The 15,434-nt window shown below is 40.8% G+C and overlaps 1 protein-coding gene across 4 annotated transcripts; it reads left to right on the top strand.

The window, feature by feature from the left end:
- Positions 1-3,973: 3,973 nt before the first annotated feature.
- rbm25a (RNA binding motif protein 25a) lies at positions 3,974-14,573 on the top strand. Of its 4 annotated transcripts, none has more exons than XM_034563038.1 (18): positions 3,974-4,157; positions 4,449-4,572; positions 4,969-5,018; positions 5,146-5,313; positions 5,892-5,949; positions 6,197-6,357; positions 6,460-6,654; positions 6,767-6,847; positions 9,976-10,250; positions 10,612-10,723; positions 10,849-10,938; positions 11,085-11,158; positions 11,247-11,397; positions 12,054-12,489; positions 12,571-12,875; positions 13,046-13,144; positions 13,252-13,299; positions 14,076-14,573. In XM_034563038.1, exons 2-18 carry the CDS (start codon positions 4,467-4,469, stop codon positions 14,166-14,168), a joined length of 2,502 nt encoding a protein of 833 aa, XP_034418929.1. In that variant the 5' UTR covers positions 3,974-4,157; positions 4,449-4,466; the 3' UTR covers positions 14,169-14,573. The 4 variants fall into 4 exon arrangements, with proteins under 4 accessions (XP_034418929.1, XP_034418927.1, XP_034418928.1 ...); XM_034563036.1 differs by having other exon boundaries at positions 6,764-6,847; XM_034563037.1 differs by having other exon boundaries at positions 3,974-4,340; positions 6,764-6,847.
- The last annotated feature ends 861 nt before the right edge of the window (positions 14,574-15,434 follow it).

The following is a 15,434-nucleotide window of genomic DNA, read 5'->3' as shown; positions in this document are numbered from 1 at the left end:
GGGGGAAATAAGTTTGTTTACATTATAGCATTTGACCTGGTTGTTTTTCAACTTGTGTCCTAGCCACAACAGCCCGTCTATTAGGGGTGGGAATCACCAGAGGTCCCACGATACTTAAGTCACAATACTTACTTCACAATACGATATTATGACGACACTGCGATATGCTGAGTATTGAGATATATTACGATTTAATAACTCCCCAAAGGAAAATGGTGTCAACATCTAATAAAGATAAAGTGTTCAGTCTGTTCATCTCACTTTAATCATTTTCATAAATGTTGCATGCACCTGACAAACTGAACTGTATTACAGTCTACATAGTCCAACTTAACTGAATCCAAACGTGTGTGGACTGCTGTACTATTACAGGTGTTTAGTACAATTGAACTTGTACACCATGCTTCTGTTGAAAAAGCCAGTAATGCGCTGCAGTAGAAAAACCTCAGTAGAAAACAACACAGCACCATCTAGTGGACTGAAACAACAATTGATTGTATTATTCTAGGACCAAGAAGTTTATAATGTATATAATAAAAGATCGATACTTGGCTACCGTGTATCGATACAATATCGCCACGCATAATATCGCGATACTATACTGTATAGATTTTTTTCCCCACCCCTACTATCTATACATCTGTACATGTTGCCTCGTGTAGGGTACTCAAACAGTGGGGTCCTCCTATCATCACAAACTCCATTAATCCCATCCTAATTCTACAAGTCAAAAGTCAAACTAGGCTACTAATTATGCAGAATCTGTTATGTATATACATTATTATTACTGATGCACTAATGTGTAAGTAGGGTTTAATGGGGATCTGTTGGAGACACAGACAATTTAAACTAGATACTGGATATAACCGTGCAATTCATTTTCTAAGATCTTTTCTAAGAATTATCTTAATCTGCCACAGATGTCAGAAGATTGATACCACTCTCTTGCTGCCAGTTAGCTTAGCACAAAGACTGGAAATAAATGAAACAGCTAGTCTGGCTCTGATTAAAGGAAATACAACATGTTAAAGAGCGTGCTTTTAGAGGTACTGGTATAATCCTGTGAGACAGAGCCATGCTAGCTTTTCCCCCTCGTTTCCAGTCTTTATGCTAAGCAAAGCAGCTCTTGGCAGTAGCTTCATATATGTGCGTGGTATCAATCCTCTCATCCAACGCTCAGCAATATAATATATATACAGTATACAGCTCAAAATGTCCAACTGTTTGAAAATGTTAAGGGTTTTTATTTTAGTTACTTTAACTTCTTTGTTTTTAGTGTTTGTGCAGAAGCAGGGAAGTTTCTCTCGGGTGCAAAACAAGGTCAAGACGATCGGCTGAGGAACAAACAGCAGCTGGAAAACCAGCTGGAAAATCTCACAAAAGAAACGCGGTGAGAAGCCGATAACACCTCCTGATATCATCTTTTGTTTTCTTTTGTTAAAACACAAACGACTATCAGCATTGATTAGAGGTCTCCTCTCCTGATCAGATGAATCAGCAGCACCTAAAGAAAGAACTGCTGAAACAATAAGCAGAGTTAGCTCATATTCACAGCTTTAAAGTGATGGTGAGGCTGAGTGTAACACAATAAGACAAACTTGTATTCAAAGCTTATAGTATCAGTGATGGAAACCAGGAAATCACACCAAGAAGAAGACCTTTACTAAGAAGAGCTGTTCTTTGCCAACGTTTATCTTTCCCTTTACAATTCTAATCCTTTTACTTTTCTACAGAGTTAATCCACTCTTTTCCTTGATGAGCCTCACTATATTTGTTTTATTTTCGGCACTGTGTTCCCCGTCTTTGTCGCTCCCTCTCAGATGCATGCTCTCGATCTGGCAACCATGTCGCTACGTCTTTTTTTTAGTATTTTTTTTTTTTAGAGAGGTTGACCTCTAGAAGCATCTCGAATACAACAACATAAGAAAATCCAGACAGAGAGCAGGATCACCACATAAGTGATGATCCAGAATCTATACATAGTTGTTTTTTTTGGGGAGGGGGGGAATCCTCCTCATGGTAACTTTTTAACTTTAATGAACTTCGGATACGCTATATGACTAATTATATGTTCCATTGCGCACTATCTAGGGGAATCATTTTAATTTTAAATATATTTTTTGGTTCCGTCCCATTTAACCTGTTTTTATCCAGCACATTAGAGTAAAACATAAACAACTAAAACATCACCCATAGAGTGAAATGGAGACGTGTTATGACTTATAGACCTCAGGATGAAACAGTCAAAGTAAATTACTGATGATGAGTGAGACTTATGGGCAGATTCAGCATTCATTCCCAATCACAAACGGAACAGAACCCTTAAACCAAGCACTTAAGGTGAACCGAATTTAATTTAATTCCTCTTATTCAGCGGTATGAGACATATTTATTTAAATATGAATATATATTTTCGTAAAATTTACAATATTCGAAATTCACCCAGTTGATATATTACCTAAACAATTAAAATGTACGAAACTTGTCAATAAAAACAGTTGTTCGGACCGAGTAGTCTTCTTTCGGACTACGGGCACAGGAAACGTGAGCTGCCGTGGCTGAGTCGCTCCTCCCGGGCCTTTCTAGGTCGAAGCGCCGGTTGGCATCGTAGCGGCTCGAGCCCATCAAAAGCAGGGCGGGTCTTCCCGCAAGTCGCTCCCGCACATGCGCGGAACGGACTGGTACTGACAATGTATTTGGTGCCACCAAGCGTTGGAAATGGAGAATACCGATAATTTAATGCGGGATAAAAAATGATTCCAGTGCCCTGAAGGCGGTCTGTCAGGCAGAACTTTCCCCAGGATGTATACAAATAACGTGTAAATAACGTCTTACTCCAATTTAGTCCAACCGAGGTCCTACACACTACTATTTGATTTGCAATGTATGTCAGGGTTTTATTATATAAGGTTATATAGATCGTTAAAGGTACAGTTCAGCAATTTCTTTGGTTTTTGTACATTTAGTTATTCTTTTACAAATCCCACTTTCTTTAAATAATGCCCATTTCCATGGCACCGTGTGTATTTTCATTCATTCTTGTATCTCTTATTTCAAATTTCAGGACATTTGGTTCACCTTAAGTGCTATTAAGTGCATTTATGAGCTAACTATAGTCACAAAAAGGCCAAAGACATGCCAAACATGTGAGGGAAGCTGCATTACCAGACACAACACAAGGGAAGGTCTACCTTGTGAGCGAACTGATGGCAAAGAGTTGCCTGAAGTCCAGCTAAATTTTCCACATAAAAGTACAGATAGAAGAAGGCTCTTTTCTCCTGAAAGTACCTACAGTTTATATACAGTACAGAAGTTCTCTGATGACTCTGCAGTGGTCAGGTGTTTTAAGGACGTGAGGGTACAGGGCAGCAGTGGATAACTTTGTGGAGTGGGCTGGTAGAAATCAGCTGCTTCTGAATGTGGCCAAGACCAGAGAGATGGGAGTCAACTACAAGAAGGGGATGAATCAACTCTTTTTCTTGAGGAAACTTCGATCCTTTAATGTGTGCAGTGTGCAGTAAGATGTTGGAGATGTTCAACCAGTCTGTTGTGGCCAGTGCTTCTCCGTAATCTGCTGGGGCAACAGCGTTGGAGCCAGAGACACCAACAGACTCCACAAACTGGCTAAGAAGGCCGACTCCATCGTTGGCTGCAACTAATCAAAATCTCTTTTAATAATATTTGGCAACCATTCCTCTATCATTTTCCATCTTGATCTTGTTGGTTTGCTGCAGAAAGGCGCGCCAGCTAAGTGATCACCACTGTTTCCCGACATGTATGCAACATATATATAATGTAATTCCCATGTACAATTATTGTTTTTTTTGTTCTGTAATTTGGTAATGTCTGGTTCTTTTTTTTTGGCTGTGTGAGAGGAAAACAAAGATTCTTATATAAAGAAAAGAAGAAAAAAAACTGCCTGAGAGACTAAATGTAGGGCAACAAAACTCACCACCAAGCTGTGCTATCCCATGATTCAGTTCGAAAAGAATAGGTCCCAGTTATTTGTATCCATAGGTGTTCTTGCTGCGCGCCGGTGGCAATTATAACGCTAATCTTTAGCGTTACGTTTTTCTGTTGACCGTATTTAATGGGCTTTTACTCGGATAAACCATAGTATTATCAGACGTTGGGCTTTATTTTACACTTGGTAACAGGTGAGTAAATTCTCACATGACCGCTGCAGCTAACGCGAACTAGCAAGGCCACACAGTATGCGCTAGCTAGCGCGAGCTAATTTAGCTAGTTAACGTCAAACGTGGAGGAAGCCCACTTTTCGATTAAGCAACTATCACACCTAGTTAGTGCGCAACGTTAGCCAGTCAGCTGCAAAATCCATGGTAAAAATGTAGTACTATGATTAACTTGACATTACCCAATGTAACCCCTGTAAAGCGTCAACAGTGTTTCCTTCTGGTTTTCGGCTCAACTCCCTTTCTTCGTTTTAGGTTCCTGTGTATTTCAGGATGTCCTACCCTCCTCCGCTCAACCGTCAGCAGATTGGGCTCCCGCAGTTACCTCCCAGGCTCCCACCTCCTCAGTATGCGGGATTTGCCCCGGGTGTCCCGCCAGGTAACGTTATTGAATACTTCACATCGGCCGAAACAGCGGTGTGTTTGTAAATCAGCCTCTGGATTCTTTGTGTGAGTTTTAGTTAAAGCACTAGGATGCGAGGTGTGAGGAGGTCTTGTTTGTTGTCGTGCACTTCAACAATTCAGGCTAGCTCTGAGAGAGTGAACGAGGAAAAGCAAGGGGACATAAATAGTTGGGGAATGTTATATATGAATATAAATATAGGTTAAATATAATAACTAATTAAACTTCTCATAAACAAATGGCAGAACAGCTGCCAGCATTTGTTTGGTAAGCCTGGTTGGTTATTACCGTGGGTAATTACACACAAAACAAGATATGATTTTCTGTAGTCGTATGCTTCATTACATGGTTATTATATGTTTCTATTTTCAGGCACTCCCATGATCCCGGTTCATATGGGTGTCGTGACCCCAACAACCACAGTGAGTCAGAAATGGGACTTCCTCCTGCATGCCAACTTAAGCATCGGCTGTTATGCGTGATTTGCTATTGAATAAATAATCCTTACACATTATCAGTTTAGCTCTAAAATTGAACTTTCCGTTGCAGGTTCTTGTCCCGACCACAGTTGCTGTAACGCATAAGCCGATGCTTCCGAAGAAGGAGCTTAACGTCAGAGCAAAGGACACAGACGACAGCAGCGGCCCCACCACCACCGTTTTTGTGGGGAACATCTCTGAAAAAGCATCCGACATGTTAGTCAGACAGCTGCTAGCGGTGAGTTGACGGCGTGTACCCACTCCGCCTGTTATTCAGAAAAAGTCTAGATATTCAGAGAGTGGAATGGTAAAATAATAGGCAGCAACCGTTTGTACAATACAAACCTCCAACACATCAAGGTATGCAGCGCCATGTATTATACAAATCTTATTTTGCGAAGGCCCTATTTTATACAAACCGACTGTGGGTCAGTGGTTAGCAGGTCTGTCTTTCAATCAGAGAGTCGCCGGTTCGATCACGGCCCGCCCGAGTCGATGTGTTCTTGAGCAAGACACTTCACCCTGAATTGCTCCCTGTAGCTGTGTCTACGGTGTATGATTGTAAGTCATGTTGGATAAAAGCCTCAGCTAAATGAAATTAAATGTAATACAAACCCTTTTTACAGCAAAACCTTTGCACAATGCCGACATCACAGCTTTTTATTGTCGCTGCTCATGATTCATCTCACAAATCCCTGGGAACATATGGCTCAGAGATAAACAAATGCTGTCCTTATCAGCGATTTTAGTGATTATTAATTAAATATTACCATCTGTAATGTGAAATAAAATTATTCCGGTTTTCTTTCAATACAGAAATGTGGTATTGTTCTAAGCTGGAAAAGGGTCCAAGGTGCCTCTGGGAAACTTCAAGGTAAAAAGGGTACAACACATTGAAACCTTCTTCTCTTGATATGAATGCACATTACTGTACCAGATACTACAATATAGAGTCATTGTAATCCCATTTAAGAGTATTCACCCCACCACTTTTTACAGATTTGAAAGACTCGTTGAAGTTGATTGCAAATTCTTCTTCCAAATCCACATTTCTTCACTAGATAAAGTTATGTTTTTATCATCTTTAAACTAACTTTCTGTCTGCTCTCCTTTCCTGGAAGCTTTTGGGTTCTGTGAGTATAAGGAGCCAGAATCCACACTACGGTCTCTCAGACTTCTGCACGAGTTGCTCTTGGGTGATAAGAAGCTGTTGGTGAAGGTAGACGCCAAGACCAAGGCCCAGCTAGATGAGTGGAAGGCCAAGAAGCGGAGTTCCAATGGGGTACGCTCTTCACCTGCTGAGTAAAAGATTGACAGTTCTGGTCAATTATTACTGTTGTTAAATTGGGTTTAGAAGTTTAATTTTTCTGTCTGCAACATATAGGGAGCCAGTGGTGGGTCAAAGAACGGGGACGACGACGATGAGGACGTTGTTGATGAAGAAACCCTGCGTCGGGACCAGGTTGTGAAGGGGGCAATCGAAGTCCTCATCCGAGAGTATGCAAGTGAGCTCAATGCTCCCTCGCAGGACCCCGACAGTCAACCACGCAACAAGAAGCGGAAAGAGAAGAAAGAGGAGGTATTGTTGTCATAATGTAGATGCTGTGTGATTTGTAGTTTTTCTTAGTAACTGTTGAGTACTTAGTGGGTTTTTTTCTTCTTTTTTGTCTTTCTTTTCTTTGTGTAAGGAGGATCTCAATGCCATGGAGATGGAGGATGACAAGAGAGACTTGATTTCCAGAGAGATCAGTAAATTCCGGGACACACACAAGGTAATGTATCAACCTGCTGTTATTACTCTAACTTAGGTTTTGGAGAAGAAATCCTCCACATTTTTTATTAGAAATTCCTCAACAGCAAATGGGGGTGCAATTTATATAATTTCTGTAGGTAATTCCTCCATAAGACTGTTCTGTTACTGTCGAACTATTGTAAGGAGGTAGTGTGTTTAATATATGGATTAGTTAGTCAAATTAAAACATTAAAGGAATAGAAAGTAGTAGATGTTGATACGAAGAGTTTATAGTATCTATTTACATCTGAAAGTGTTCAAATACTACATCTATCGCTCATAAATGGTTTTATAGTATCTGTCAGTGTTTCCAAATTGGACAAGAGTTATTCTTATTCATAATACTGATTTGAGACTGACGGTTTTAGCTCTGCACAAGCTAAAGTCATCACACAGAGTGCATGGACACAATGTTAAATTCCATCTAAAGCTAATCTATTGATTAAACCCCACCAATGTGGTAGAGTTCATTTGGTGACTAGAGCAAGATGAATCTCAGAATCTCAGCTTTGGAAAAAGTTGCAAGGATAGGATGTAAGTATGATCTTTCATTTCTTCTTTACTCTTGTTGGGCGCTCCCTTCTGGAGGGTTTGCAGAGGGGCAACTGGCTCTCGGTTCACTTACATTATTTCTATTTACATGTAGACTCTGGCAAACAAAGTGGTGCTGGATTTGGAAATCCCACATTGCTAGTAATGTCCAAATGTAGCATGTTGCACCTGCACTCAGCCGGGTTTTTAGAAGGCTCAGTGAATCTCTGCAGGTCCTCATGATAAATGATGTGTTTGAAGAACACACACATATTAAATGAGCCTAACCACTGCAGTATTTTGAACTGCAGCCTGTAGCATTACTAAAGTAGGGAGCGCCCCTCCACAGCACTCTGTGGTCTGAAGATATACCAGGTAAGTACTTTTATTCGTTATTTCTCTTATTTTGTTTTCAAACATTTATTTACTTAAATTTTTATTTTATTTTATTTTCTGTGTCTTTTTAAGTAAGGTTCAAAAGAGGCTAAAATAGTAAAACAGCAAGTGCCCAAAAACAAAGAGAAAATCGTTTTAGTATATCAAGGTGACCAGTCCTAAAAATACATGATGGATATCACATGCCAAACACAACTTCTATCCGTTTGCATGTGACTTAATATCGTCAACCTCTGTGGCCGTGTTTGAATCAGTTTCTCACGTGGTTGGTTTCAAACTAGCTTCAAAGTCTGAGTTTTTCCATAAATGGAATTTTAGAACAAGAGGTAAGTTGTAGGATGGAAATAAGATTAAGAAAACAACACAATGAGAGCCAGATCGTTAACTGACAACTTGTGGATTTGCTTATGCGTGTCAAAGCTCTTCCTTCCAATTGAGAAAAAAAAAGAAGAAGCTAACTGGTTTACACATGCTGACACGTAGAACATAAAGCTCACATTTCAGACCTCTCCCTTTCTTTTTCTTTTTATTTATCACTAAACCGCTGTCAGATCCACTGTTCCAACAGCACGAAACACTAACAGCTCTTACACATGCGTTAAATCAGACTGCTTGAAATGTGGGCCTGACTGTTGAGGTTTTTTATATTACTGGTTGGGTTGGCGAGGCCAAATAGACACTCGAAGACAACCTGCAGGTAAGACTGTTTCACTAATTTCTTCGTGGCATACAGTATCTGACTTGTTTCAGACATGACTTTGAAGTTGTTATTCATGTTATGTATGTGGATGAACTGTAATTGGATAAACTTCTCCACAGGTATCGTTTGGAGGTTTCTTTTCTTTCTGATTATTTTGACTTTACACATGACCTGCTTTTCCTCCCACACGTAGCCTGTAGGATGTGTAGGGGCAGAGAAGTGCTGAAACCGTAGTTCATCACCTGTGAGTTGCACACCAATAGCTCCAAAACGGTCTGTAGAAAATGCCATGTTTTTTACGTCAACTAGTTAAACATGTTAAACGTACAGTCGACACTTTCGTAGACGTACAAAACGCATTCAAACGTATATCTGGATTCAGATCCCCTTTCGCATGAAAAAAAACCCCAATACGCTGTCCTCCCAGTTCCCGTCTGTCAGGACTCCCGCACTGGAGGAGCACTTGAATTGCAGTCTGGAACTCCTCCCTTGCATCTCATGTGACCATGTAAAAAAAACCATGGGGGCTGATTACGTAATTCACTTAGTTGGGCCATTTGCCATGTTAAGCATGGGCTTGTTTTAATCCACTAGGCACTCATCGGTAAGACCAAACCAGGGCTTTACATAGTGGTGATCTTAAGTGTATAGTTAGAACTTGTTGATCCAATGGTTCAAAGCTCATTCAGCACTTGGTGAATACTTTTAACTTAAGTGTAGTATGAGTAGCCCCACTTTGAGTTAAATCCAAGAATCCATGTCAAGTGCACTGCATAAAGCATTACGTTAATGTGTACCACGTATTTACATGCCGATGCTATGGGACAACTAAACCTCTACGTGGCAAACATTACGCATTTTTACCCGCAGTATCTCTTGCATCAGCTTAAATCCATTACCTTTCAGTTTGACATTGATTTTGAAAGTGGCCGGATATGGGTTTCACCAGAATGTATTCGCCTACAGCTGAGATTTTATTGGAATGGCCTCTTATTAATATATTTCAATATTGGTTTGTGATAAAGGGGGCGGCTGGATACTGAAGCCAGCACAGTAAAGAATCTAGAACAACACTCTGGTTGAACCAAAAAAAAACACCATAGTGCAAATAAAACACCAGAAAGGTTTTAACTTCCTCTCTTGCCGTAACTTGGATATCCTTAAGTTTGTAGGTGTTTGATCTGTAATTTATGGTTTTAAGTCGGTGTGTCCTGAATTGAGCAGTATCTGTATTAAACCTGCTCAGACAGCGGACCACTCTTCCTGGAGGAAACACCCGTGCTAAGAGGACTTCCTCACTTGCAGCAGCCAGCCTCTCCAAGGCAATGAGTCATGGCAGTATGTGAGCATGTCTGGCCAAGGGAGTCAAAATCATTTACAGTGCTGACAACATGTGTGCTCATGTATTTTAGCATGATGTTTTCGGTATTGATGATCTATTAACACTTTATTTTCCCTTTCTTCCTGTTGGGCTCCTGCAGAAACTTGAGGAGGAAAAAGGAAAGAAAGAAAAGGAGCGACTGGAGGTCGAGAGGGAAAGGAGAGAGAGGGACAAAGAGCGGGAGCGCGAGAGGGAGCGCCGCGACCGCGAGAAAGAGAAGGAAAGGGAGAGAGAGAGGGACAAGGAGCGGGAAAGAGACCGAGATCGCGACCGCGAACGAGAGAGGGATCGCGAGCGGGAGAGGACGAAGGAGCGAGAGAGGGAGCGGGAGAGGGAGAGGAGTCGAGACGTCAGTGAAGATCGAAGCAGATCAAGGTCAGTGGGAGGCCTGTGATGTCAGACACTTGAGAAACTTCCTCTGAAACTCCTCAATGTATTTTTACTGCGATAGTCTGCATCAAAAGGAGTCTAATAATTAACTGATACATATGATAAGAAACAGATAATTATCCTCTTTCCCAGCACACGTATAGCCTCCATCTGCACTAAGAACACACACGTTTTAGTGGGTCGGCTCATGCAAATATGAAATAATTAAACTACTGTCGTAAAAATGCAGCTTTGGCTAAGACCAGATCAGTAAATCTGTCTAAGTGAAATATGGGCTTGACTTCATCATTTCAACTTTAACTTAAAAGGGTTCTTGGTGTTTGACTCATTTAATTGTCTTTTGCAGAGAGAGGACTCGAGAAGATAAAAAACGAGACCGCGAGGAAGATGAGGAGGACGTGTACGAACGGAGGAGACTCGAGAGGAGGCTTAGAGACAAGGAGGCGGCCTACCAAGAAGTACGTATAACATCTCTCCTGTCATTTTACTTTTGATTGATTTAAACAAAAGTTCAAATAATTGCAAATCCCAAAATTGATTCATTTGTTTGTGTCTGATGTTTACATTATTTTTCTTCTTAAAGCGCCTGAAAAACTGGGAGATCCGGGAGAGGAAGAAGGCTCGTGACTACAGCAAAGAAACGGAGAGGGAGGATGAGAGGCGTCGAGAAATGGTACACATGAGCGCATGCCACACCGTGCCAATTTGAGAGCAAATAATGAATCCTATTGGTTTTACATAATTTGTGACGCCAGATCTGAGAGGATGAGTTGACGGAATTATGCAGATACACTAATTGCTACTGTGTTTTAAATTCAGATGAAAGAAGCCAAAAGGCTGAAAGAATTCCTTGAGGACTATGACGACGACAGAGACGACCCAAAATACTACAGGTGATTATCTTGGTGCACATTTTGAATTGAGAGGTGCACACTAGTTCTTCGCATTTGTCGTCACTGGACTTCTCATTGTCGTCCTCAGGGGCAGCGCTCTGCAGAAGCGACTTCGTGACCGAGAGAAGGAGACCGAGTTGGACGAGCGAGACCGGAAGAGGGAGAAGGAGGAGCTGGAGGAGATCAGACAGAGGCTTCTGGCTGAAGGTCACCCTGACCCCGATGCTGAGCTGCAGAGGGTGAGTCCGTCATTTTCGTTTACATGCACTTTAGTTAAAAGGTTGTAATCGGCCTCTTGCAGCAAGTTGTCATGTAAACAGAAACAAGAACAACGAACCATGGGAAGTAAAAGAGCATCTGGATGAACGGCGAGATCATTCCACTGAGCGATTTGTCCTAATGTAATTCAAAGTCCGACTAAAACTGGGACAAGCACAAAGTAGCCTCTACCTAGTCGACTAATAAATAAGTCGTTTTTCACTTTCATTTGTTAGATTATATTATATTTTACTTTATTCATCCCCAGGGGGAAATTTCTTTTTTTTTACAAATATACAATAAAATAAAATAGCAGGACATATTATTCAGATATAAATTCAGACACTTGCGATGTGAGAAAAGTCCTCTTGTTACTCTGATACCCAACCAAAAGAAAAGTCACACATCATCTTCTTCTGTATCTGAACTCTGGCACAGAGAATTATTATTTGTTTAGTTTTGTAGAAAAATAGGCACATGTTGTAAACACATGTGTTTCATGTTTTTCTGTCTCAAATCTGTAAAGATGTAAATGCATCTGTTATTAAAACGCCACCATTCACCAGATATTGATTGTTCACGCGAATGAAAAGAGCAGCAGAATGTCATCGTTAATTTGCCGTGTGTATTTGTGTAGATGGAGGAGGAGGCAGAGCGCAGACGGCAGCCTCCTCTGAAACTTGAACCCGAGGAGGATGTGATCCAGGAGAAGGCTCACAAGGATCGGGATCGGGATCGGGATCGAGAAAAGAGGGGGTCAGTGAGGCCCGCGGAGCCGGTGCCTCGAGTCCCCCAGCAGCATTCGGATAATGATGATGATGATGAAGAGCAGGGGGGGGTGGAGGATGACTACCACCACGATGCCGAGGACTCACAAGAGGCCAAGCCGCAACTCAAACCCATCATGCGACCAATCACCACTGCTCCCTCAGTGTCCTCCGCCAGTGGGAACGCGACTCCAAACACACCCGGCAACGAATCTCCCTGCGGCATCATTATTCCCGGCGAAAACTCCCCTGAGGTCCAACCTCCGGAGGAACTTCGGCCCAAGATTGGTCTCAGTCTCAAACTGGGTGAGTAGAGACGCAAACCGAGGGATCTACTCCTTTCTAGCTGCTTTGTGCGAAAAATAACTGGTTGTTGCTCTTCTCCAGGTGCCACCCACAGTCCCAGCCAGCTCAGCGTCGGAAAGCGAAAGAAGCTGCCGACCGTGGAAAGTGTTTTCAACAAGTTTGATGAGGAGGAGGCCGACGAGCAGCCTCGCAAAAGGAAGCTGGTTCCGCTGGACTACGGCGACGACGACAAGAGCCTGGGGCTGGATGGGGCTGAAATTCCAGGGGCCAAAGGCAGCGTCAACACAGAGGAGAAACGAAAGCACATAAAGAGCCTTATTGAGAAGATCCCCACAGCCAGGCCTGAGCTCTTCACCTACCCTCTGGACTGGACCATGGTGGACTCGGTATGGAGCCGCGGGTTTTTCAGTTTACAACAATTTCATTAACTTTGAACATTGTTATATCTTGAAGAAAGTGTAGTAATATAATATTCTGGCCTGTTTTATTTTCTTGCTCCCATAACATGATCAATAATAGAAAATGAGGCCATGTGTTTTTAATTTTCTTTCTTTAGACTCTGATGGACCGTCGCATTAAACCATGGATCAATAAGAAGATTATTGAATACATCGGCGAGGAGGAAGCCACGCTGGTTGATTTTGTCTGTTCAAAGGTTTGTGATTATTTAATAATAAAATGCTGGTTCCCATTGAAAATATGAGCGCTGCATTCAGTCGTAATAGTCATTGATTTTAACCGTCTTTTTTCTTTTCTTCCCAGGTGATGGCACACAGCACCCCTCAGGGTATTCTTGATGATGTTGCTATGGTAAGTTTAAACATCTAGTGTTTTTTTATGTCTCAACAGCTTTTACATGCATTGACAAGCCATTTGGTGCAAACATTTGTGCCTCCATTGATGAATTCCAACTCTGTTGATTTCTTCTTTTGTAGAAAGACCAAATACCTGCGAAACAAATTTCTTTCCCAACAGCCTCAGCTTTACTTTGGGTTTAGGCTTAATTATTTGCGAATGTTAAAACGCACTAAAATTAGGGTAGTGAACATGGTTAACATTATTCTGTGTTTGAGTGTGTTAGTGTTTAGTTACCAGGCTGCAACTGTCGTTTCTGAAAAGTGAAGCCAATGCACAAGAGCCTTAAACTTGCATTCTCTCTCATGGCCAGCAGGGGAGACTCCTGAAGTCTGATTGTATGGAAGTCTATGAGAAAAGGTCTCTACTTCTCGCTTGATTTATTACCTCAGCAAACATTGTAAATACGAGTATATGGTCTCACAAGTTTCAAGTCTTCAATACAGAATGATGTTCATTTAGTAAATTATGTTCCTATTTAGTCCACAAACCAATGGGTGACGTCATGACGACTGCGTCCTCTTCTTTTATACAGTCTTACAGTCTAAAGTACAGCCTCACAGTATCATGGGTGCAGAATATTGGTCTTTGTTATTATTTAAGGTGAAGCAGCTTCAGCCTGCTACATTGTTACACAGTTGGTTTTATGTAATCCATGTAACTTTCATATATATATCTCAATCGAGCTGTTTTGATATAAAGTTTGTCCAACCAACCTCTTTTGTGTTTAGGTTCTTGACGAAGAAGCCGAAGTCTTCATAGTAAAAATGTGGAGGCTGTTGATATATGAAACAGAAGCAAAGAAGATCGGTCTGGTGAAATAAAGAACACGTCCCTGTCTGACCCCCGAAGATCACAGTTCTGCTAGCGACAGTTTTCTGGTCCAGCTGACTGTCAACAATGTGCCCATACACCCCTCCATTCCATCAGCAAGGAGCTGCTGCCGTGTGTGTGTGTGTGTGTGTGTGTGTGTGTGTGTGAGCTGTGTGTGTGTGAGCTGTGTGTGTGTGTGTGTGAGAGCTGTGAACTGAAAGGGTTTGCACAAAAATTGCATGATAAAAGTTTGGTTGTATTTTTTTCCTTTGTTTATGCTGTTCAGGCAAAAGACGGTTGCAACCCACCCACCTGTTCTCCAAAATGTTGGACTCTGTCTGCTTTGATTCACTGTTGTCATGTTGAGGCACTGCTCCATTGTGTGAACTAATAAATATGCTTTTTTTTTAATAAAATATTGTTTGTCTTTCTTTATTTAAATTAAATGTTGTATATCCCAAAATGGCACACTTGTTTCAGAGGGCATTACAATCTGTACACGCATGACATCCTCTGTCCCGGGAGCCTTACCTCGTTATAGGGAAAACTCCCCCAAAAAAACCTTCAGCGGGAAGAAAAGGGGAAGAAACCTTCAGGAGATCAACAGCGCACGATCCCTCTCCCCGGATGGACAGGCTGTGTACAGAATGAACAACGTAACACAGTTATAGCACATTCCATGCAAATGATTCATATGAGTGATGAAAAAGTTACAACCACCAAAAATAACAGTAACAATGAATATAATAGAATAATGACGACAAAAGCAGTTCTGGTATTCACAATACTAATAGCAATGCAATTAATGATTGTGTTTTTCTATCTTTTTGGTGGACTTTAAATGCATTTATGCTTGAGAAAGTGATTTTTTTTCTTTGTTATATTCCTCTTCTTTTTTAAAAATTTTTCTCAAATATAGGTGGTATGGATTTTAACTACCATATCGAGTAACGCCTCAAGTTATATAACCTCCATCGATCGATGCGATTAGCATGATCTCTCATTTTACAAACACAATATTTTTAACTACTCACCTCCAGTTGTAGATTTAAAAGTAGTTATAAATGTAAACATTGCTGTTACCAATTTCATTCAGATTTTAATCTTAACGTTTAGTCCATGAAAATGATATTATGTTATATACCTAAATTAATATAACATATATATATATATATATATATATATATATATATATATATATATATATATATATATATATATATATATATATATATATATTTTATGTAAATATATAATATAATAATCTGGGGCTGAAT

The sequence above is a fragment of the Cyclopterus lumpus genome, chromosome 22, assembly GCF_009769545.1.
Source record: "Cyclopterus lumpus isolate fCycLum1 chromosome 22, fCycLum1.pri, whole genome shotgun sequence".
In the NCBI taxonomy this organism is placed as follows: Eukaryota; Metazoa; Chordata; class Actinopteri; order Perciformes; family Cyclopteridae; genus Cyclopterus; species Cyclopterus lumpus.
The sequence above is the reverse complement of the archived record's forward strand: the minus strand, read 5'-3'. Positions and strand labels throughout refer to the sequence as shown.